General features: G+C 43.2%; 1 protein-coding gene across 2 annotated transcripts; it reads right to left on the bottom strand.

Moving 5' to 3' along the window:
- Positions 1-1,171: 1,171 nt before the first annotated feature.
- Positions 1,172-17,706, bottom strand: mindy4 (MINDY lysine 48 deubiquitinase 4). Of its 2 annotated transcripts, none has more exons than XM_014149498.3 (18): positions 17,450-17,706; positions 16,977-17,096; positions 16,744-16,877; positions 16,296-16,581; positions 15,783-16,045; positions 15,618-15,673; positions 15,390-15,502; positions 15,065-15,181; positions 14,654-14,742; positions 14,208-14,309; positions 13,904-13,967; positions 13,227-13,292; positions 13,001-13,068; positions 12,839-12,902; positions 6,349-6,510; positions 5,779-5,956; positions 5,434-5,518; positions 1,172-4,208 (listed from the first exon to the last, which is right to left on the bottom strand). In XM_014149498.3, exons 1-18 carry the CDS (start codon positions 17,519-17,521, stop codon positions 4,160-4,162), a joined length of 2,088 nt encoding a protein of 695 aa, XP_014004973.1. In that variant the 5' UTR covers positions 17,522-17,706; the 3' UTR covers positions 1,172-4,159. The 2 variants fall into 2 exon arrangements, with proteins under 2 accessions (XP_014004973.1, XP_014004972.1); XM_014149497.3 differs by having other exon boundaries at positions 16,672-16,877; positions 17,450-17,704.
- Between the last annotated feature and the right edge of the window lie 6,405 nt (positions 17,707-24,111).

The raw sequence follows: 24,111 nt of genomic DNA on the forward strand, positions 1-24,111 counted from the left end.
TTTGTTGAAGCACATTTGGCAGCGATTACAGCCTTGAGTCTTCTTCTGTATGATGCTACAAGCTTGGGGGAGTTTCTCCTATTCTTCTCTGCAGATGCTCTCAAGCTCTGTTCATCATTCCCTCAATCCTGACTCCAAGTCCCTGCTGCTGAAAAACTTCCCAACAGCCACCATGCTTCACCGTAGGGATGGTGCCAGGTTTCCTCCAGATGTGACGGTTGGCATTCAGGCCAAGGAGTTCAATCTTGGTTTCATCAGACCAGAGAATCTTGTTTCTCATGGTCTGAGAGTCTTTTAGTTGCCTTTTGGGCAACCGGGCTGTCATGTGCCTTTTACTGAGAAGTGGCTTCGGCCTGGCCACTCTACCATAAAGGCCTGATTGGTGGAGTGTGCAGAGATGTTTGAAGGTTCTCCCATCTCCACAGAGGAACTCTGGAGCTCTGTCAGAGTCACCATCTGGTTCTTGGTCACCTCCCTGACCAAGGCCCTTCTCTCGTGATTGCTCAGTTTGGCTGGCTGGACAGCTCTAGGAAGAGTCTTGGTAGTTCCAAACTTTTTCCAATTGTGTTGTGTGTAGATTGATGAGCAACATTCTTTATTTAATTCATTTTAGAATAAGGTTGTAACGTAACAAAATGTGGAAAAAAGGAAGGGGTCTGAATACTTTCCGAAGGCAGTGTGGATACACTCCAGGTGTTACACAATCTCCTGACTTGACATTTACTTCACGTAAAAAAACACTTGAATGAATATTCTGGTGGAAAAAAATGAACTTCATAAAAACATTCATGTCTATACATCCCACACACACACACACACTCCAAAATTGCTCATCCTAATGTTTCTTAATTCCATTCTTTAATTTTTAGATTTGTGTGTATTGTTGTATATTGTTAGATTATTACTGCACTGTTGGAGCTAGGAACACAAGCATTTTTCTATACCCGCAATAACATCTGCTAAATATGTGCATGCGACCAATACAATTTTATTCTATTTTGATTTGGCAACCATTAACATTTCATATATCTTCTCTCCTGTCATGGGAACCAAGAGTGAGCAATGTTGACTGCATACAGGATCCATATACAACTCAACAGTGGCAGCAAGAGGACAATCAAGGCATTGCATGTGTCCAAGTGTAGTCATTCACAGAAGACAAAAGGCAAGATACAGGTGATCCACAACTTTTAAATTAATAAAACAAATTAGTTTACAACTCTGACCATTCAAATAAAACATCTACAGTCAAATGTTTTACAGTCAAAAATACACACGTCCATTTCACAAATAACATCAAATGGTTAGATATGTAGTATATACGTCATGTAATAGAATAATGTTTGAAATGTAATAATACCCTATGGATATTGTCATACATTAAACGGTAGAGTGAGCTAAATGACGCTGCCACAAGCCGCACAGATGATATTGTGATGAGCGAGATGCAAGATGCTCTTAGCTGTTGCAGAAATAACTGCTGACTCTACCTTTAAGACTGATGGTCATGAAAGCTGCATGTCATAGGCTACGCCAAATCCAAGGCACTCCTCTTTATATTGGGCATGTCCATGTAAGAAACGATGAGGTAAAGACTCGTTTTAAGGCGTAGGAATCAACATTTCCTGCACCACTTATAACAAGAACATCTTCAGGCATTCAGAAACAATTAGGCGACCTGGGGACAGCGACTAGCCTAGTGGTTAAGTGCCAGTAACCGAAAAGTCGCTGGTTCAAATCCCCAAGCTGACTAGGTGAAAAACCTGGCAATGTGCCCTTGAGCAAGGCACTTAACCCTACTTGATCCTGTAAGTCACTCTGGATAAGAGCGTCTGCTAAATGATTCAAATGTAAATTAACATGTACAAAACGGCCTCCATGATCGTGTCAACACGTGGTTGTTGATGAAATACAATAATATTTATTCAAATAATATACTTTATACCATGGGTCTCCAACCCTGTTCCTGGAGAGCGACCCCATTTCACTCTAACCCGATTCAGGTGTGCTAGATTAAGGTTGGAGCGAAAATCCACAGGATGGAAGCTCTCCAGGAACAGGGTTGGAGTGAAAATCCACAGGATGGAAGCTCTCCAGGAACAGGGTTGGAACGAAAATCGACAGGATGGAAGCTCTCCAGGAACAGGGTTGGAGAACCCTGTTTTATACAATACAAATACACCGACTTTCCAAAACAGTAAAAGTGGCAATATGTAACTTACATTAAATGTGTCAATATGTAACTTTATGTGCGACCTGACCAAATTCACATAGAAAAGTGGGTTATAGATCTATCATTCAACTTGAAAACAAGTCTAAAAAGCAGTAGATATGTTCTATGCTTTCCATTCTTAAGTTTTATTTTTGCATCGTTTACTTCTGGTTTTGTACACCAGCTTCAAAACAGCTGAAAATACAATATTTTGGGTTATGGAAAATATATTTCACAGTGGTTTAGATGGTACAATGATTCTCTACACTGTACCATCTTATTTTGTCACATAGATTAAAATTAGATTAACTATTAGAGTTTCATCAAACAGGAAATGGCGGAGCGATTTCTGCATAGCGCAACTTTAACAATACCATCCTAATATTGAATTGACAGAAAAAAACTAGAATTGTTGCATCTCGTTATGTTGTTGTCCTCCGGTGGCTAGCTAGCTAGTTAGCTAAAATTGTCCCTTTCCTAAATTAGCCATGGATGGAGATAGGGATTTGCACTTGTGGTTTTACATAAAGATGCACACTGCCATTTCCTGGTTGTTAAAAGTCTAATAGTTCACCTAATTTCAGTTTATGTGACAAAACAAGCAAGAATAGTGTAGAGAATCATTGTACCATCTGAACTGCAGTGAAATATATTTTCCATAACCAAAAATATTTTCAGCTATTTGAAGCTGGCGTTCAAAACCGAAAGTAAAAGACACAAAAACCAAACTTAAGACCGGGAAGCATAAAAATTGTGCGCATAGAACAGATCTACCGCTTCTTAAGACGTGATTTCAATGAGAATGACAGATCTATAACTCCCATTTCTATGTGAATATAGTCAGGACGACCAAAAAGTTACATAATGCAGCTTTAATTCTCCATACTGGCCAATGATTATAATGGTGATAATGATCCAACCATTAATTCATACATTGTGCCCCTGGCCTGAGAGGATGGAAGTTCAATATGTAGCTAGACATTGTAGACTAATGTTAACTAGCTGGCCTGGCTCATTGTTGCTCATGAAAGAAGTTAAGCTAGCTAGAAAGCATTTTAGCCAGGTACCCTAGGACAACAAAACTAAAAGTGTGTACTGTATGACAGAATCATAGACCATTTCATCAACATGAAAGAGGATGATGGCATTGGCGTGTCTCTACAAGTAGGGTGAGTAAACATGTTTTTTTCTACTTGCACGAATGCACGCACGCACACACACACAGAGAGAAAGCAGAACCATGGACAGCCATATCACATTTGGCTTACGTTTATTGGACCAAATCGTTTTTGGTATCTTTTAGTTGTCACTGTATTAGACCAAGCATGGGTGATTTCACTTGATGATGTTGAAATGTTGAAGTAGAAATGGTGCTGGAATAGTGGAGGCAGCTCCTGCTTTCTTTGAGACTTATGGTAACTCTGTGGTTCTAAATCAATAGTTGTTTAGTGAAAAGTCAGAAACATTAACTTGCTTGACTATGCTGTAGGTCATATAACTGTTTGCTACATGAAATATGCTTTGTGGACTTCACCGGACAGAGGTTTCTCTTCAGTTTTGTGATGAAACAAAGGTGTGGTTGAATTTATTCTGCCACTATGTCTTCTTACTGTCTCGGCCATAGGCCTATATATCACAGTGGCAAGGCATATGAACTAACAGGTTCTAGAGCAAAAAATGCAATTATCACAACACACATAGTAGGTTATAATATGGCTTTTGGGTGGGGGGGGCTTGGCTTCCCCAGTGATTTTACCCATGCACCGCTACTGTAAGCAATTCTATTTAATCTGTAATGTATGCATGCATGCATGACTATAATTCGCTTTGGATAAAAGTGTTTGCTTAAGGGCATATTTTGCAATAAGAAAGCAGTATATTTTGTGTCTCCAGCCATGGGGTCGTCCCAGTCTCATCTACAGTCATCACCTTCTATCCACTAGCCAGTCAAAGTATGGGCTCGGTGTCATTCCAATTGACAATGGCATCTTTCCATCTAGGAAAACAAAACACAATAAACAGTCAGAGTGGACTATGGTAAATGCATGCAAATGTTGATATAACTTGAAGAAGTCGCTCTGGATAACACTGTCTGCTAAATGACTAAAATGTACATACTGTACCATAAAAACATTGTACTACAAATGTTGTTCAAAGTATCACTTGCAATATAAATAGGCAGCATTATACACTGAGTGCACAAAACATTATGAACACCTGCTCTTTCCATGACATGAATCCAGGTGAAAGCTATGATCCATTACTGATGTCACTTGTTAAATCCACTTTAGGGTAGATGAAGGGGAAGAGACAGGTTAAAGAAGGATTTTTAAGACCTGAGACAATTGAGACATGGATTGTGTATGTGTGCCATTCAGTGAATGGGCAGGACAAAAGATTTAAAGTGCCTTTGAACGGCGTATGGTAGTGGGTGTCAGGCACACCGGTTTGTGTCAAGAACTGCCACGCTGCTGGGTTTTTCACGCTCAACAGTTTCCCGTGTGTATCAAGAACAGTCCACCACCCAAAGGACATCCAGCCAACGTGACACAACCGTGGAAAGCATTGGAGTCAACATGGGCTGCAACTCAATATTAGGAAGGTGTTCCTAATGTTTGGTATACTCAGTGTAAATCCTACAATGATAACACAGTTTTATTTGTCAGGCGCATTTCAAGACACCCAAGGACACTTTACATAAAAGTACATAAAAATGTAATACTAGTGCAATTACAATCAATCAAGCGAAGTGGTTCAAGCTAACATTATGGAAATGTTTTAGGATGGTAATATCATGGATTATCTAGCTATTTTAGGACCCCTATAGGTATATATATAAAAAAAAGATAAATAAAAACATTTGATAACATATTAAATTGGGCCTTTATACTATAGCCCACAGAAATGCATTGAATAACATTCATAAATGGCAAAAATGACAGTCCAAAAATAAGTGTCAGTCCTATATCTAGGAGATATAAAAAAGCACAGGAAGTATATATATACTTTTTCTTTTACACATATTTAAACACTTTTTTGGGAGTAGGCACAAAACTAAGCTCCATACTTCCATTCATTTTTTTAATCCAGTACTGGTTACCTTCAGACAAGTCACTAGCATAACCTGATGGGTTTTGATGGGAATAATTTTATTATATTACTTATATTTAAGCATCGGCGGCTTTAATGCATGTTTGAACAAGAAAAATGAACTGACTCACTTGGTCCGTATACAGTGTTCAAGAGGAGGAATGAGATCAGTGTCGATACCTTGGCAGCCAGGAGATATTCCTGAGGTACCTAAAGCTGGACATAAATACAAGAATACAAACTCTTCATGAGGAACATTAACTTCATATTAACTTATGATTGGCACTGAAAGTCATTCATTTTCAAGTGAAATACATACGAGTGATACGTGAGATGAATGAATAGGGCCTGATCATTTCACATCAATAACAGAGTTACCCAAATAGCTACAGTACATAAGAAAGGGATACATCTGTGTCTAGTTCTCTAGCAGATGAAACCAACCCAGATCATCATCATCAGTGTTCCATACGTACAGACAGTTAGGCAGATTTCCTCCTGCTGATTGGCTAGGCCGTCGTAGTAGTACAGGTCAAACTCCCCGATCACACACTGGTCACTCAGCAGCTCCTGCACACCAAAGAGCACGCTGAAATGGCTCTCGCTGCACACCACCCAGATAGGGAACTTGGGAGTCTTCAGGTTGGAACCAACCTTCAAAATGTATCAAACCATACATGATCATTAGAAACAAAAGGTATCTGGAAATAGAGCGTCTTGGTTGAGTGTAGACATTGGTTGAGTCAAAAAGAGTTGACTAAAATATGCATTGTTGGTTAGTGTTTCTCTATGCTGCACATGTTACTAGCTAACTAGTTAGTTACGGTTCTAAAATAGTGCAGAAAAATGAATTAAAAAAGGCACAATCTGTAATATTTTAGGGCTGTTTCAACAAATAAGTGCATCCCAAAAATCACCCTATTCCCTTTATAGTGCTCTACCTTTAACCATGATCCATAGGGTTACGGTCAAAAGTAGTGCACTATATAGGGAATAGGATTCCATTTGGGACACATGTGATGTGTCATGTAACCATGTGTTTTTACCTTGCATATATTATAATGTTCAAATAAGGACAGCAGTCCAATGTCACTGCGACCTCTTATTCCCTTGAGAAGGGTCAGGTTTCCATTGCCTGAATCCAGCTCCATATTGTTGTTGAAGACATTGGACACAGCCTGTCCACACAGCAATAAATTGACCAGCTCCTATGGAGGAATAATAATAAAACCAAAATAAATGTCAGGGTGGATTATGTTTAAATTCATACAGTATAACGTAATACACTATATACCCAGCAGTATGTGAACACCCCTTCAAATTAGTGGATTCGGCTCGTTCAGCCACACGCGTTGCTGACAGGTGTATAAAATACAGCACACAGCCGTGCAATCTCCATAGACAAACCATGGCAGTAGAATGGCCTTACTGAAGAGCTCAGTGATTTTCAACGTGGCACCGTCATAGGATGCTACCTTTCCAACAAGTCAGTTCGTAAAATTAGTGCTGCCCTGGTCAACTGTAAGTGCTGTTATTGTAAAATGTGAATGTCTAGGAGCAACAACGGCTCAACCGCGAAGTGGTAGTCCACACAAGCTCACAGAACGGGACCGCTGAAGCTCGTAAAAATTGTCTGTCCTCGGATGCAACACTCACTACAGAGTTCCAAACTGCCTCTGGTAGCAAAATCAGCACAAGAACTGCTCGTCAGGAGCTTCATGAATTGGGTTTCCATAGCCGAGCAGCCGCACACAAGCCTAAGATCACCATACGTAATGCAAAGAGTTGGCTGGAATTGCGTAAAGTTCGCCGCCATTGGACTCTGAAGCAGTGGAAAAGCTTACTCTGGAGTGATGAATCACGATTTGGTGGATGCCAGGAGAATGCTACGTGCCCGAATGCATAGTGCCAACTGTAAAGTTTGGTGGAGGAGAAATAATGGTCTGGGGCTGTTTTTCATGGTTCGGGCTACGCCCCTTGGTTCCAGTGAAGGGAAATCTTATTTCTCCAGCATACAATGACATTCTAGACGATTCTGTGCTTCCAACTTTGTGGCAACAGTTTGGAGAAGGCCCTTTCCTGTTTCAGCATGAGAATGCCACCGTGTACAAATCGAGGTCCATACAGAAATGGTTTGTCAAGATTGGTTTGGAAGAACTTGACTGGCCTGCACAGATACCTGACCTCAACCTCAATCGAACACCTTTGGGATGAATTAGAACGCCGACTACGAGACAGGCCTAATCGCCCAACATCAGTGCCAGATCTCATTAACCTCGAGGACCCCTTCGAGATAAAGTCCTGTTAACGGGATTGGTTGGACAACAACCAGTGAGATAGCACGGCACAAAATTAAAAAAATAATAATCTCAAAATTAAAATTAAAGTATTATACAGCATTTTAAAGATACTCTACTCGTTAATCCAATCACATTGTCCGATTTCAAAAAGGCTTTACGGTGAAAGCAAAACATTAGATTATTTTAGGATAGCACCTTAGCAACAAAAAAAAAAGCCATTTTCCAAGCACGGATAGCCGTCACAAAGCCAGATATACAGCTAAAATTAAGCACTAACCTTTGACAATCTTCATCAGATGACACTCCTAGGACATCATGTTAGACAATACATGCATTTTTTGTTCGATCAAATTCATATTTATATCCAAAAACCCATTTTTACATTGGCGCGTGACATTCAGAAAATACTGCCTCCCCACGTCTGGAGGAAACCTGGCACATTCCCTACAGTGATTCATGTTGGTGGCAGCATCATGCTGTGGGGATGTTTTTCTCTGGCAGGGACTGGGAGTCTAGTCAGGATCGAGGGAAAGATGAACGGAGCAAAGTACCGAGAGATCTTTGATGAAAACCTGCTCCAGAGTGCTCAGGATCTGCAGAGAACAATGGGAGAAACTCCCCAAATACAGGTGTGCCAAGCTTGTAGCTTCATACCCAAGAAGACACGAGGCTGTAATCGCTGTCAAAGGTGCTTTAACAAAGTACTGAGTAAAGGGTCTGAATACTTATGTAAATGTAATATTTCTTTTTTTTATTTGTAATACATTTCTAAAAACCTGTTTTTGCTTTGTCATTATGGGGTAATGTGTGTAGATTGATGAGGGGGGAAAAACAGTTTAATCACTTTTAGAATTAGCCTGTAACGTAACAAAATGTAGAAAAAGTAATGGGGTCTGAAAACTTTCCGAATGCACTGTACATTATTTAGGGCTGGGAATTGCCAGTGACCTCACGATAAAATAATATCACAATACTTACAGTTGAAGTCGAAGTTTACATACACATAGGTTGGAGTCTTTGAAACTTGTTTTTCAACCACTCCACAAATTTCTTGTTAACAAACTATACTCTTGGCAAGTCGGTTAGGACATCTACTTTGTGCATGACACAAGTAATTTTTCCAACAATTGTTTACAGACAGATTAGTTCACTTATAATTCACTGTATCACAATAACAGTGGGTCAGAAGTTTAAATACACTAAGTTGACTGTGCCTTTAAACAGCTTGGAAAATTCCAGAAAATGATGTTATGGATTTAGGAGCTTCTGATAAGCTAATTAACATAATCTGAGTCAACTGGAGGTGTACCTGTGGATGTACTTCAAGGCCTACCTTCAAACTCAGTGCCTCTTTGCTGAACATCATCGGAAAATCATAAGAAATCAGCCAAGAGCGCAGAAAAAAAATTTTAGACCTCTTCAAGTCTGGTTCATTCTTGGAAGCAATTTCCAAACGCCTGAAGGTACCACGTTCATCTGTACAAACAATAGTACACAAGTATAAACACCATGGAACCACACATCCATCATACCGCTCAGGAAGGAGACGTGTTCTGTCTCCTAGAGATGAACGTACTTTGGTGCGAAAAGTGCAAATCAATCCCAGAACAACAGCAAACGACCTTGTGAAGATGCTGGAGGTACAAATAGGTACAAAAGTAAAACGAGTCCTACATCGACATAACCTGAAAGGCCGCGCAGCAAGGAAGAAGCCACTGCTCCAAAACCGCCATAAAAAAGCCAACCTGCGGTTTGCAACTGCACATGGGGACAAAGATTGTACTTTTTGGAGAAATGTTCTCTGGTCTGATGAAACAAAAATAGAATTGTTTGGCGATAATGACCATCGTTATGTTTGGAGGAAAAAGGGGGAGGCTTGCAAGCCGAAGAACACCATCCCAACCGTGAAGCACAGGGGTGGCAGCATCATGTTGTGGGGGTGCTTTGCTGCAGGAGGGACTGGTGCACTTCACAAAATAGATGGCATCATGATTATGAGCCACAATTATGTGGATATATTGAAGCAACATCTCAAGACATCAGTCAGGAAGTTAAAGCTTGGTCGCAAATGGGTCTTCCTATAACGGCTGTCTGAAGAAGTAGACCAAGGCGCAGCGTGTTGAGTGCTCATATTTAATTGTAATCGAGACACTTTGAACAAAACAAGAAAATGACAGCCAACCAGTTCTGTCAGGTATAACAAAACACTAAACAAAAATTAACTACCCACAAACCCCAAAGGAAAACAGGCTGCCTAAGTATGACTCCCAATCAGCGACAACGATGTACAGCTGTCCCTGATTAAGAGCCATACCAGGCCAAAACAAAGAAATACAAAGCATAGAAAAAAGGACATAGAATGCCCACCCAAATCACACCCTGACCAAACCTAAATAGAGACATAAAAAGGCTCTCTCAGGTCAGGGCGTGACACTTCCAAATGGACAATGACCCCAAGCATACTTCCAAAGTTGTGGAAAATGGCTTAAGGACAACAAAGTCAAGGTATTGGAGTGACCATCACAAACCCTGACCTCAATCCTATAGAACATTTGTGGGCAGAACTGAAAAAGCGTGTGCGAGCAAGGAGGCCTACAAACCTGACACAGTTACACCAGCTCTGTCAGGAGGAATGGGCCAAAATTCACCCAACTTATTGTGGGAAGCTTGTGGAAGGCTACCCGAAACGTTTGACCCAAGTTAAACAATTTAAAGGCAATGCTACCAAATACTAATTTAGTGTATGTAAACGTCTGAGCCACTGGGAATGTGATGAAAGAAATAAAGGCTGAAATAAATCACTCTCTACTATTATTCTGACATTTCACATTCTTAAAATAAAGTGGTGATCCTAACTGACCTAAGACCGGGAATGTTTACTAGGATTAAATGTCAGGAATTGTGAAAAACTGAGTTCAAATGTATTTGGCTAAGGTGTATGTAAACTTCCAAATTCAACTGTAGGTGCCTATACAATATGTACTGCGATTCTATATGTATCACGATTCTATATGTATTGCGATTCGATGTTGCGTTTTTAATGCGATTTGATGTTCCAAACATATTGCTCAATATATAAACGTCCTCTCACTGTCAACTGCTTTTATTTTCAGCAAACTCAACATGTGTAAATATTTGTATGAACATAACAAGATTCAACAACTGAAACATAAACTGATCAAGTTCCACAGACATGTGACTAACAGAAATGGAATAATGTGTCCCTGAACAAAGGGGGGGTCAAAATCAAAAGTAACAGTCAGTATCTGGTGTGGCCACCAGCTGCATTAAGTACTGCAGTGCATCTCCTCATGGACTGCACCAGATTTGCCAGTTCTTGCTGTGAGATGTTACCCCACTCTTCCACCAAGGCACCTGCAAGTTCCCGGACATTTCTGGGGGGAATGGCCCAAGCCCACACCCTCCGATCCAAAAGGTCCCAGATGTGCTCAATGGGATTGAGATTCGGACTCTTCACTGGAAATCACGGACAGAACGAGTAGCATGGCTGGTGGCATTGTCATGCTGGAGGGTCATGTCAGGATGAGCCTGCCTGTCTTGCAGGAAATCACGCACAGAACGAGCAGTATGGCTGGTGGCATTGTCATGTCAGGATGAGCCTGCAGGAAGGTTACAACATGAGGGAGGAGGATGTCTTCCCTGTAACACACAGCGTTGAGATTGCCTGCAATGACAACAAGCTCAGTCCGATGATGTTGTGACAAACCGCCCCGGACCGTGACGGACCCTCCACCTCCAAATCGATCCCGCTCCAGAGTACAGGCCTCGGTGTAACGCTCATTCCTTCGATGATAAACGCGAATCCGACCATCACCCCTGCTGAGACAAAACCCGACTCATCAGTGAAGAGCACTTTTTGCCAGTCCTGTCTGGTCCAGCGACGGTGGGTTTGTGTCCATAGGCGACATTGTTGCCGGTGATGTCTGGTGAGGACCTGCCTTATAACAGGCCTACAAGCCCTCAGTCCAGCCTCTCTCAGACTATCGCAGACAGTCTGAGCACTGATGGAGGGATTGTGCGTTCCTGGTGTAACTCAGGCAGTTGTTGTTGCCATCCTGTACCTGTCCCGCAGGAGTGATGTTCGGATGTACCGATCCTGTGCAGGTGTTATACGTGGTCTGCCACTGCGAGGACAATCAGCTGTCCGTCCTGTAGCGCTGTCTTAGGCGTCTCACAGTACGGACATTGCAATTTATTGCCCTGACCACATCTGCAGTCCTCATGCCTCCTTGCAGCATGCATAAGGCACGTTCACACAGATGAGCAGGGACCCTGGGCATCTTTCTTTTGGTGTTTTTCAGAGTCAGTAGAAAGGCCTCTTTAATTGCCTACTGTCTGTAAGCTGTTAGTGTCTTAACGACCGTTCCACAGGTGCATGTTCATTAATTGTTTATGGTTCATTGAACAAGCATGAGAAATAGTGTTTAAACCCTTTACAATGAAGATCTGTGACGTTATTAGGATTTTTATGAATTATCTTTGAAAGACAGGGTCCTGAAAAAGGGACGTTTCTTTTTTTGCTGATTTTATATGTCTGCTGAGAGCCATGAGAAAACGCATTTGAGATAAAAGTGCTGATGTTGGCTCACCATTTAAAAAGAAGATGGAGAACATGAGAAATACCAGAGTTTTGGCGCAGCTCCAGCCGACTATCCCTAGCTAACGTGAACTTTTTTAAATGTATTACTAATCGATACTTGGATTAACAGTATTGATATTAAATCAAGAAAAAATAATATAGATATTTTCTCCATTACTAATATTATTCCCCATGAGCAAAACCACATTGTCCAAGATTAATCCAAAAGAGCTATTGGTGAATTTGAAGAGTGTCTTTCAACAGAATTGGAGAAAACATATTGATTTCTACTTGGCATAGTGCAATGTTTTTGGTGGCCTACTTAGTGTGCATCCCAATTATTATTGTTTTAAACGTAACCTTTATTTAACTAGGCAAGTCAACAAATTCTTATTTACAATGACAACCTACACTAGCCAAACCCGGACGACGCTGGGCCAATTGTGCACCACCCTATGGGACTCCCAATCACGGCCGGTTGTGATACAGCCTGGATTTGAACCAGTGGGTGTCCGTAGTGACGCCTCTAGCACTGAGATGCAGTGCCTTAGACCGCTATGCCACTCAGGAGCCCAAATAATACCCTATTCCCTACATAGTGCACTATACAGGGGATATGGTGCCATTTGACGCTACCTGTGTGCAGTAGCCATGGGCTCCGATGAGTGTGGTGTTGGGGACATCCATATCCTCTCTAACCCTGAGGAAAAGGGGGAACAGGATCACAACAGCTACTTTATATGGCATGCATGCATTTTCTGTCTGTTCATATGTGTTGAATGTACACTATCATCGTACCGGTCAATAGATCTGGAAAGAATAGCAGAGATGGTGAGCAATATACACCCTAAGGCTCCCGACTCAAACTACAAAGAAAGAAATCACCAGTTTAGTCAAGTGTGAGAAAAAGAATCAAACAGAAATATCTAACCGAAACCCTCAAAGTAGACAAGAGTGCATGCTTTGGCATTTGACATGGGCACATAAGGATATTGACCATATAATACATATAGAGTAATCTCACCTGTTGAATATGCTGTTCCACAAGCAACTGAAGGTCCTTTAGATTGTCAACATCAATACATGTAATCTACAACAAAAGAGTTTTAGGAAAGACGTTTGTCCAAATTGCATCAAAGATATGAAGAACCTCATCCTCAAACCTAGTTCATAACTGATGGTCACATAATATAGATATCTGGGAACAACAATAATGTAATTGGATTAAAGTAAATGTTTTAAAATGTTAGCATTTCTCCTAGAAAAACACACTGTCTACATACTGTACAGTAGATGGCTGAAGCTAAGCAGGGTTGGTCCTGGTCGGTCCCTGGATGGGAGACCAGATGCTGTCTAACACCCCCCTTCCTCTGGTCTAAAATAAAATATCCCAATGCCCCAGGGCAGTGATTGGGCACATTGACGTGGAGGGTGCCGTCTTTCGGATGGGACGTTAAACTGGTGTCCTTACTTTCTGTGGTCACTAAGGATCCCATTGCAGAGTAGGGGTTTTAACCCCGGTGTCCTGGCTAAATTCCCAATCTGGCCCTCATACCATTATGGCCACCTAATCATCCCCAGCTTCCAATTGGCTCATTCATCCCCCCTCCTCTCCCCTGTAACTATTCCCCAGGTCGTTGCTAAAATAAGGATCATAAATAGATGACAAGAGGGTAGAGACTCTCTCTAACATTACTGTACCTTTTCTAGAACTCCTTCAGATCTATGGTGTCCTGTAGGGGTGAAATGATTTCTTCCTGATGTTCTGCAAGACAACATTGGTAACGGAAAGGTTTATAAAAGGATAACCTTGGCTTACACCTTTTAAAACAAGGGTAGTATTCATTTGTGCACACCGTACCAAAACATTTTGCAACGGAAAACAAGGGTTTCTTATTGGACAAGTTTGGGTTGTCCCTCCGTTTTCTGCCTAGTGAATATGACCCTGTATTTTCATGTTGACATTCTTTAGATCCCAACAAGGAACAGAGAGAGTTTCACTTACATGGCGATGGTGGCTTTTTTCCCCTCCCCAGCCCTCCACAGGATCTCAGCAGTGGCTAACGTGAGGCACTTTGTTCTCACAGCATCAGAGGGTCTTAATCTCCTGGTGACAAAATGCCATGTGAAGTCAATGGAAGTCATCTGAAGTCAAGACGGAATTAAATACTGGAACTTACAGAATTTTCCATGACTTAATACTCACTGATGTAAATCAAGAAAGCACTCATTGATGTGAATTAATGGTTTGTGAAGAACATTTAATTTCTCATAATAAAGACAGCGTCACAAATGGCACCCTATTCCTGATATAGTGCACTACATTTGACCAGAGCCATTTGGGCCCTGGCCCAAAGTAGTGCACTAAATATGGAATAGGATGCATTTTGGGACACAACCTAGTACATGTGGGCTATCTGACAGAGAAACATGAATGAATGCTGTGCTTACTGGTGCCCTGCGTCACTGCCGGTCCCCTCAAATAGAAGTTTCTGCAGAATACAAGCCTGGACTGAAGCCAGAACTCCACAAGGACCACCCTGGAAAGTCAATACAGTGACATTGCTAAATTACATGACCATACACCTGAACATAACAACCAAGATAACCAATATTATCATGATTAGAATGATTTGTTCCAAGGGATAGAGCTCTAGAGCCTAAATGCATCCCAAATGGCACCCTATTCCCTACATAGTGCACTACTTTTGACCAGGGCCCTATGGGCCATTTAGGACTCAGCTCCTGTGTGATTGAAGTTTTAGTCTCTGCAGACTGGTACAACAACAGCATTTCAAAGGTGATCCAATCCTTCCTTCTTCTGAACAAGTCCATATCTCAGATCAGGTGTATTGGTCCTACCTTCTTCTGAACAAGCCCATATCTCAGATCAGGTGCATCAGAGAAAGTGAAACTCTGACTCCTCCACTCGGCACTGAAACAACTGGTGCTGGAGCCAAGGATGAGCTCTTTCAGGGCCTGGTAAAAACACACAGACATCACAGGACATCACAGCATTTTAACTCAAACCAGGCAAAATATCTGAGCTCCAGTAATCATGGCTGAGTCCCAAATGGCACCCTATTCCCTATACAGTGCACTACTTTTCATTCACGGAGTGCCGCATTCCAACTCGGGCCTAGTGTCGGCCCTCCTTGGAAAGAGTTTGACACATCTAAAAACCTACAATGGCAGTATGCTGGTCCATGGGTTGACTATCAGAAGTGGTTTGAGGCAAACTGGAGGAGTGGCAGGGCACTCTGGAGAGCTCACGCAACTCCTCATCATCATCAATGTCATCTGCAACAAAATACATGGTCCATGTCATCCAATACTGCAAAAGAGGTGTCATAATGATAACAATTATAGACATTGAGTGAATGTTGCATTCAGCTTGATAAAATGTAATAATTACCCAAAATCATCTCCGACATGTGCAGATCAACATATTGATTGGTCATTGATTTTGTTCTAAAAAAAATATAGATCAATAAAATAAATATACATTAAATAGGTTACAGTAAGAAATCCGAAATTCCCTAGTCAGTAAAAAGGTTGAAGGAAACTAAAATCTACTTACTTGCTGGTCTTGTGCTTGTCTTTTCCTACTCTCTCAAACCCATAGCCATCTTCATCAAATCCTTTCCCCAGTGTGCTGCGCCGCGGCTGTTGGCTTTCTCTCATGGGGTCAGCAGTGGAGAGCTCTGTCAACCCTTTAACCATTCTCAGTGACTGGACAGTAGTCAACAGAGGCCCATCTCTGATGTTTTTGTGGTTTTCATCATTTGCCAGAAGAAGATTAGGGCCTCCCAACCGTCGAGTCTGACGTTTTCTATTCGATTCCTTAGAGAGAACACAATTCACATCACCAAATAAGGGAACAAAGCAAGCTGTTCATTTGTATGTATCACAAGAGTCAGCTTAGTGAAGATCTTGTATCCATGATTATGAATATAACATCTATCATCACAATACAGGGATCTGAGCTTGTCCAATAAAAAAATACACTCATTTTCATTTTACGTTGAGAAGTGTTTTACTACAGTGTGTATGAATGAATATGACACAAGTTTCATTGAGTCAAACACTGTACCTGGGGGGAACTAGCTATGGGACCTGCCATCATGCCTCGTCTGAGGCGGCTTGATTTGTTCTTATGACTACTCTCTGTGGTGACGACCGTGTTTTTGTCTGAAAAGGATTCCCTTTTAGCGGCGCTGTCATTGTCTAGGAAGGAGGGTACAGGCTGTCGGTCCTGTTGGCCCTCTGAGGAAAGGCTATGGCTCCAGAAACTTCTCTGGGTAGTTGTAGGGGGAGTATCTGACACTTCTAATGATGATAATGTACCATGAGGTGGACAGACAACTTCTGAAAGTGACCTGGAACAGAAATAATTCACAATACACATCAAAACAAGCCTTTTGAAAATAACCTGACATGAGTCATAGTTAGATGATTCTGATGAAAACCTTGACATGTCAGTTTGGTTGAAGATAAATCCAGTAGTGTTCTCTTCTGCCCTGCTGTGGTCATACACTGACTTTGTCACCAACTTCTGTGTAGTTGATACGGTCTGGATGACATCACTGTTGAAGCCTGGCCTGTCCTCTTTATGTCCTTCAATGTGATGTCTTACAATGACTTCCAACATTGATTTCAGGGGACAGTCTTGGGCCTATCACGAAAACATAACAAGCAGCTGTGTGTTAATATATGAACGCTGGGGCACTTTCAATGCATTCAAACTCATCTGCCTCTTCTTTGATTAGGCTACCTTGTTTCTTTTATATAGACTTTCCAAGTGAAGAATTTGTCGCAGATCGGATCTATTGTTGATGCTGGCATCTGTGCGGGGATGCTCTTCATCCATGCAGGCAATCGTTCTCTTGAGTCCCTGTAGTGTGTGCAGGTAAACAAACATTGACTTAGCCTGTAACACAATCAGGCTAGCTAGCGAAATGTAACGTTTGCTACCTGTAAGGTATAGCTAACGTAAAGTTAAAACATCCTCAAAACATCAAAGATGATATCAATACGTTGAACTGACTTCAAGTTGTTACTAATAATGCTACTCTAATGTCAAATATCTGTGTTAATGTTCTCTGTCTGAAAGAACATCTTTACCATCACAGATTGAACGGTGGTGTTTTCTACTGTAGCTAACGTTAGTACTCAGCCAGTCTAGCCAGCTGAAAGATAGCGTTTGCATTTTATTCCAATTTCAAATGTGCACAGCTCTCCACCTACCTTCCGACTGAGAAATTCCCGCACAAGCGATGCAGCAACTTCTTCTACTCGTACAACCATAACTTGTGGCATGAACGACAAATTCCCCCACAAAAAAAGTATATTTAGCCAGTTAGCTACCTAACCAGCTAGCGACAGGCTACATACAGCACAGTATCACAGATAGAACAACGATAATAATTGACAGTATGGTCTGTTTCTATGGTTACAGTGCATGCGTGTTGCTGGGCTAAGAGAGCCTTCGTCATGCATCCTGCTTCCGCTTCTTCTTCTTCTTCTTCTTCTTCTTCAATGTTTTATGGCAGACCATACTTATTGGTGTATTGCCGCCACCTACTGTAACGGGGGGCGGTTCATTCATCGACAGTATTCCTTGTAATGCCTCTGCAGAAAAGTCCCTGAGTCCCAAAAAACGCTCAGCCACACTCACAATGATGCTTATTTTCTAAAATGTCCTCTCTGTTTGCTCTCTGCAGTTGATAACCAAAGTAATAAGTCCACGTTCATGCAACATTCTCAGGATACCTCTGTTGACAAGGAACCATCTTGTGTCTTACGTCTTCAACTTCACTCCTTTCTTCCACTCTTCTCAACGCCTCCGGATAGGAGACATGCTGGACAGCCCTCATTCTTGCCACCTCCATCTCCTTCACCTTAACAGGACACCACAATTGCAGCATTTAGGCTCAGCTGGCATATAATACTCCTACTGTCTACATACACTTGACACATGATCATTTACATTTGTCACACTGCATGGGTTTGGGCACAAAGGCTCTCACAGGGAATTTCATATAACCCAAATACATGTGAGATGGGAGAGACGCTTCATCAAAAAACAATAAAATGGATGGAGTGGCTTCAGCACTCCATTTACCATGCAGGTCAGTCATTGTGCACCAACCGCTTGATCCAATTCTTCAGGTACAGAACCAGTCAAAAGTTTGGACACACCTACTCATTCCAGTTTTTTGTTTTTTTTACTATTTTCTAAATTGTTGAATAATAGTGAAGACATCAAGACTATTAAACAACACATATGGAATTATGTAGTAACCAAAAAAAAGTGTTAAACAAGTCAAAATGTATTTTATATTTGAGATTCTTCAAAGTAGCCACCCGTTGCCTTGATGACAGCTTTGCAGACTCTTGGCATTCTCTCAACCAACTTCATGAGGTAGTCACCTGGTAGTCACCTGGAACAGAACAGCCGCCATTTTCCCCATCAACGACGATCATGGCTACCTTCGGCTGCCTGTGTAACAGTGTAGGTTCCGTCCCTCTCTTCGCCCCAACCCGGGCTCGAACCAGGGACCCTTGCACACATCAACAACTGACACCCACCGAAGCATCGTTACCCATCGCGCCACAAAAGCCACGGCCCTTGCAACGCAAGGGGAAACCCTACTTCAAGTCTCAGAGCGAGTGACGTCACTGATTGAAATGCTATTAGCGCGCACCACCACTAACTAACTAGCCATTTCACATCGGTTACACCTGCTTGCTGTCTCTGTTCACCTATTACATTCCACCCCTTGCCACTCCTGTCATTGAAATCTTTGGCGTGGCAAGACAACTGTTTCCTAGAGTAAAGTGAGGCGGGCTCTGGCTTTGTACATGATATAATGGTTAAATGCAGCAAAACCCCTGTATGTTCTGTGTCAAAAGCAGCTGGTTTATGATTTTACTACTGAAATAAAAGATCCCAGAAAAGTTTACATTTTCACAAAAAGCTTATTTCTCTCAAATTTTTGCCACAAATTAGCTTACATCATTGTTAGTGAGCATTTATCCTTTGCCAAGATAATCCATCCACCTGACAGGTGTGGCATATCAATAAGCTGATTAAACAGCATTATCATTACACAGGTGCACCTTGTGCTGGGGACAATAAAAGGCCACTCTAAAATGTTCAGTTTTGCCACACAAAACAATGCCACAGATGTCTCAAATTTTGAAGGAGCATGTAATTGGTATGCTGACTGCAGGAATGTCCACCAGAGCTGTTGCCAGAGAATTGAATTTCTCTACCATAAGCCACCTCCAACGTTATTTTATAGAATTTGGCAGAACGTCCAATCGGCCTCACAATCGCAGACCACGTGTATGGCGTCATTTGGGCGAGCCGCTTGCTGATGTCAATGTCGTGAACAGAGTGCCCCATGGTTGCGGTGGGGTATGGTCGGATCTATTGCAAGCAATCGTGGTATGGGCACGCATAAGCTACGGACAACAAACACTGCAATTTATCGATGGCAATTTGAATGCACAGAGATAGCGTGACGAGTTCCTGAGGCCCATTGTCGTGCCATTCATCCGTCGCCATCACCTCAAGTTTCAGCATGATAATACATGGCCCCATGTACTCCCGGTCATGTGAAATCCATAGATAAGGGCATATGAATGTATTTAAATTGACTGATTTCCTTATATGAACTGTAATTCAGTAAAATCTTTGAAATTGTTGCATGTGCCACTCCTTTTCACGTTCCCCCGCTCCAGTGCTCGACATTACCACTCTACTAACCACCGGTCTGGCAACCATTGTTTAGCATACCTGCTCCCCATCGTTAAACACACCTGGACTTCATCATTACCTTGATTACACTCCCTTTATTTAGCCCTCAGTAGCCTCGGTCATGATTGTTACGGTCGGTTCGATTCTCCTGTTTTGTTGATCTGCCTTTTTCTTATTATTAAACTCACCTTCTGCACCTGCTTCCTGACTCCCAGCGTATACGTTACAGAACACTGCCTCCCTATATGGAAGCAGCAGAAGAGAAAGACATCTCCCAGACGGTCGGCGAACTGGGACGCTTACTCCACCAACACCATGATCAGCTGGCGCAACTGGATTTCCTCCATGTCCTCCAATGCCTCGACACCACCCGAGAGGATTCACCTCCAACTAGCGGAGGGCTCCTCTCAGCGAGCCAGCCCCCCAGCCTATGAAGCAGTCCGCCCAGGGAAGCAATGCCCGACTGTCCCTCCCGGAAAAGTATGATGCGACTCCATCCAATGCCGTGGCTTCCTACTCCAGTGCTCCTTCTATTTCACCCATCAGATGGGAGCCCCCAGCACTGAGAGGTTCAAGGTTGCCACGGTCCTTTCCCTGCTGACTGGGTGGGCGTTAGTCATCTGGGAGAGAGGAGAGGAAGAGCTGGGTTCCTATGAGAGGTTCATAGCTCTGTTCAGGGTGGTCTTCAGAGAGGGGGGTGGGAGACTATTCCAACTCCAGCATGGTGCCCAGACCCCTTCGGAGTACGCCCTCATCTTCCGGAATTTGGCAGCCTCCAGCGGATGGACGGAGTTGGTGCTCCGCACCCTATTCTGAAGAGGAATGCGCGAGGAGGTTTCCTTTCCTTGGACGCGCTCGTCGCGATGGCCATCCGTCTGGACAACCTTCTTTGGGAGCGCTGGCGCACCACTCGCCTCTCGCCCTCCTCCTTTGGGGGTCCTAAAGCAGAGCCTGAACCCATTTAGTTAGGGGCCACACACCTCTCTGTGGCAGAGCGGAGTCGTCGTCGGAGACAGCTGGGGCTTTGTTCCTATTGCGGCCTGGAGGGGCACCAGCTTCAGCAGTGTCTGGTGCATCCTAACCCGGGGTCCACAGGAGCAGAGGGGCGGCTCCGTGATCATCTGTCTCCCGGGGTAGGCATGATTATTCCATCATCGCTTTCCGCCAAACCATTCCTGGTTTCCATTTCACTGGCTGGCTGTCCCTCATGTGTTGTCTCTATAGCCGCAGTGAATTTCATCGACCAGGCCACCTCCCTGAAAATCATCTCGTACCCGCTCTCCTCTCCTTAATCGACCATTGGGATCCGGCACAATCACACACATCACAGTACTAGTCACCCTCACCGTGGGATCCATGCTCCAAGAAAGCCTTCCCTTCCTCATCATCACTGCACCGTACACTAAGCATCTTCGGCCTCCCGTAGCTCCAACGTCATGACCCCACCATCTCCTAGTTGAGGATGAAAATCACCACCTGGGCACTCGGATGCGGGAAGACCTGCTTTCTCTTACCCTGTGGTTCCACGTCGGTTGAGAGTCCTGTGGTTGCCTTCCAGCCCGACATCCCGGAAGTTTACCAGGATCTCCGGGAATTTTTCTCCAAGGTCCGCGACACCTGTCGCCCATTCACCTCCCCTGCATCGGCAGGCTTCTTCTTCGTGGCCAAGAAGGACGGAGATCTACATCCGTGCATCGATTACAGAGGCCTCAATTCCATCACCACCAGGTAGTGCTACCCTCTTCAAATTGGTGCCGGCCATTATCGAACAGCTCCGCGGTGCCTGTTTTTTTTCCTAAACTGGACCTGCAGAGTGCCTACAATCTGATCCGCATCCGGGAAAGGGATGAATGGAAAATGAACTTCAGCATGATATATGGCCACTACGAGTACTTGGTGATGCTTTATAGATTAGCCAATGCTTCGTCGGTGTTCCAGGCATTCATGAACGAGATGTTCCGGGACATGCTCGGGCGCCAGGTGGTCATGTATATCGACATCCTGGTCTCCTCGGCCACCTTGGATGATCACATCGCCCACGTTTGAGTAGTCCTGGGACACCTACTGGAGAACTGCCTGTATGTGAAAGCTGAGAAGTGCCAGTTCCATCAGGTCACTGTCTTCTTGATTAACCAGATCAGCCCGCAGGGGGTGACGGTGGATGAGAGGAAGGTCGAGGCAGTCTGGTCATGGCCGGTCACAACCACTGCAAAGGGGCTACAACGTTTTTGGGGGTTTGCCAAATTCTACCGCTGCTTCATTAAAAACTTTGGCTCCATCGCCTCTCCCCTCACCTCTCTCCTCAAGGGTGGTCCCCGTAAGTTGGTGTGGAGTCCTGCAACCAATGAGGCCTTCCGCCTACTGAAGGGGGGTTTCACCTTCTCCCCGTTGCTGAAACACCCAGATCCTACGCTGCCCTTCGTGGTGAAGGTGGACGCTTTTGAAGTGGGCATGGGGGCCGTCCTGTGCCAACGCCAAGGTAACCCACAGAAATTGTATCCATGTGCCTACACCTCACCAACCATCGGAACCTGGAGTACATACGGACAGGGAGATGGCTGAACCCACACCAAGCAAGGTGGACCCATGTCTTCACTAGATTTACCTTCACCTGGTCATATCGCTCAGGTTCAAAGAACATCAAAGCCCTGTTCCGTCTCCACGATTCGGGAGATGTTCCTGTTCTGAGTGTGTCCATCATTCCTCCCTCCCGAGTCATTGCCCCCGTGCTTTGGGATGTAGACATGGACATCCGCCAGGCTCTGGAGAGGGAACCCGCGCCTGCTACCTGCTTTCCGGAGCGCACCTACGTCCCCACGGGGGTAAGAGATTGGCTGTTGACCTGGGTGCACACATCACTCGCCACTGGACACCCAGGTATCACCCGCACCATTCAATCCATTACCGCCATGTACTGTCGGCCTACCTTGGCGCAGGATGTCGCCAGCTATGTCAACTGCTGCTCCGTACATGCCCAAACCAAATCTCCCCAGCACGCTCCAGCATGGAAACTCCTTCCCTTTCCCGTACCTCAGCGGCCTTGGTCCCATCTGTCCATACATTTTGTTACTGATCTTACCCCATCTGATGGTTCCACCGCTATTATGGTTGTTGTGGACAGATTGTCAAAATCCTGCCGTTTTATCCCTCTCTCTGGTCTCACTACCGCTCTCCAGGTCGCTGAGGCACTGTTTCAGCAAGTCTTCCGGAGGACATCGTCTCTGACGGTGGCCTTCAATTCACGTTGCGGGTATGGAGAGCCTTCATGGAGAAGCTGGGGGCCACGGCCAGTCTCACATCTGGGTACCGGCCTCAGTCCAACAGGCAGGTGGATAGGATCAACTAGGAGCTGGGGAAATATCGGGGACACCAGACCTGGTTTTCATAGCTGATTTTGATAAAGTATGACTGGAGTTTATATATAAATGCCTAGAATATTTCAATTTTGGGGAATCTCTTATAAAATGGGTTAAAATTATGTATATTAACCCTACGTGTAAAATAGTAAATAATGGCTACATCTCAGAAAGTTTTAAACTATCTAGAGGAGTAAAACAAGGTTGTCCACTATCGGCATATCTATTTATTATTGCCATCAAAGTGTTAGCTGTTAAAATTAGATCAAGCAATAATATTAAGGGATTAGAAATCCGTGGCTTAAAAACTAAGATGTCATTGTACGCTGATGATTCATGTTTACCAATTAAATGGTCTGACGGAGATGTGGACATACTCGGTATACAAATCCCAAAAGAAAGAAATGATCTCACTCCAATACATTTTTATAGAAAGTTAGCAAAAATAGATAAGATCCTGCTACCATGGAAAGGAAAATACCTGTCTATTTGTGGAAAAATCACCCTGGTTAACTCTTTAGTCATATCACAGTTTACCTATTTGCTTATGGTTTTGCCTACACCTAGTGACCTGCTTTTTAAATTATATGAACAAAAAGTATTCAATTTTATTTGGAACAGCAAGCCAGACAAAATTAAAAGGGCCTATTTATATAATGAATATGAATTCGGAGGGCAGAAATAATTAAAGCATTGGACCTCTCACTAAAGGCATCAGTCATACAAAAGTTATACTAAATCCAAACTGGTTCTCTAGTAAATTGGTAAGAATGTCTAATCCTATTGTC

The sequence above is a fragment of the Salmo salar genome, chromosome 16 (genome assembly GCF_965601325.2).
Source record: "Salmo salar chromosome 16, fSalSal1, whole genome shotgun sequence".
In the NCBI taxonomy this organism is placed as follows: Eukaryota; Metazoa; Chordata; class Actinopteri; order Salmoniformes; family Salmonidae; genus Salmo; species Salmo salar.

Coding starts and splice junctions, on each gene's coding strand:
- mindy4 (XM_014149497.3), bottom strand. CDS start 17,521: ATGCCACAAGTTATGGTTGTACGAGTAGAAGAAGTTGCTGCATCGCTT. Junction 16,878..16,976: donor GTCTATATAAAAGAAACAAG/GTAGCCTAATCA, acceptor TTTTCGTGATAG/GCCCAAGACTGTCCCCTGAA. Junction 15,674..15,782: donor GACAAGCACAAGACCAGCAA/GTAAGTAGATTT, acceptor TATTTTTTTTAG/AACAAAATCAATGACCAATC.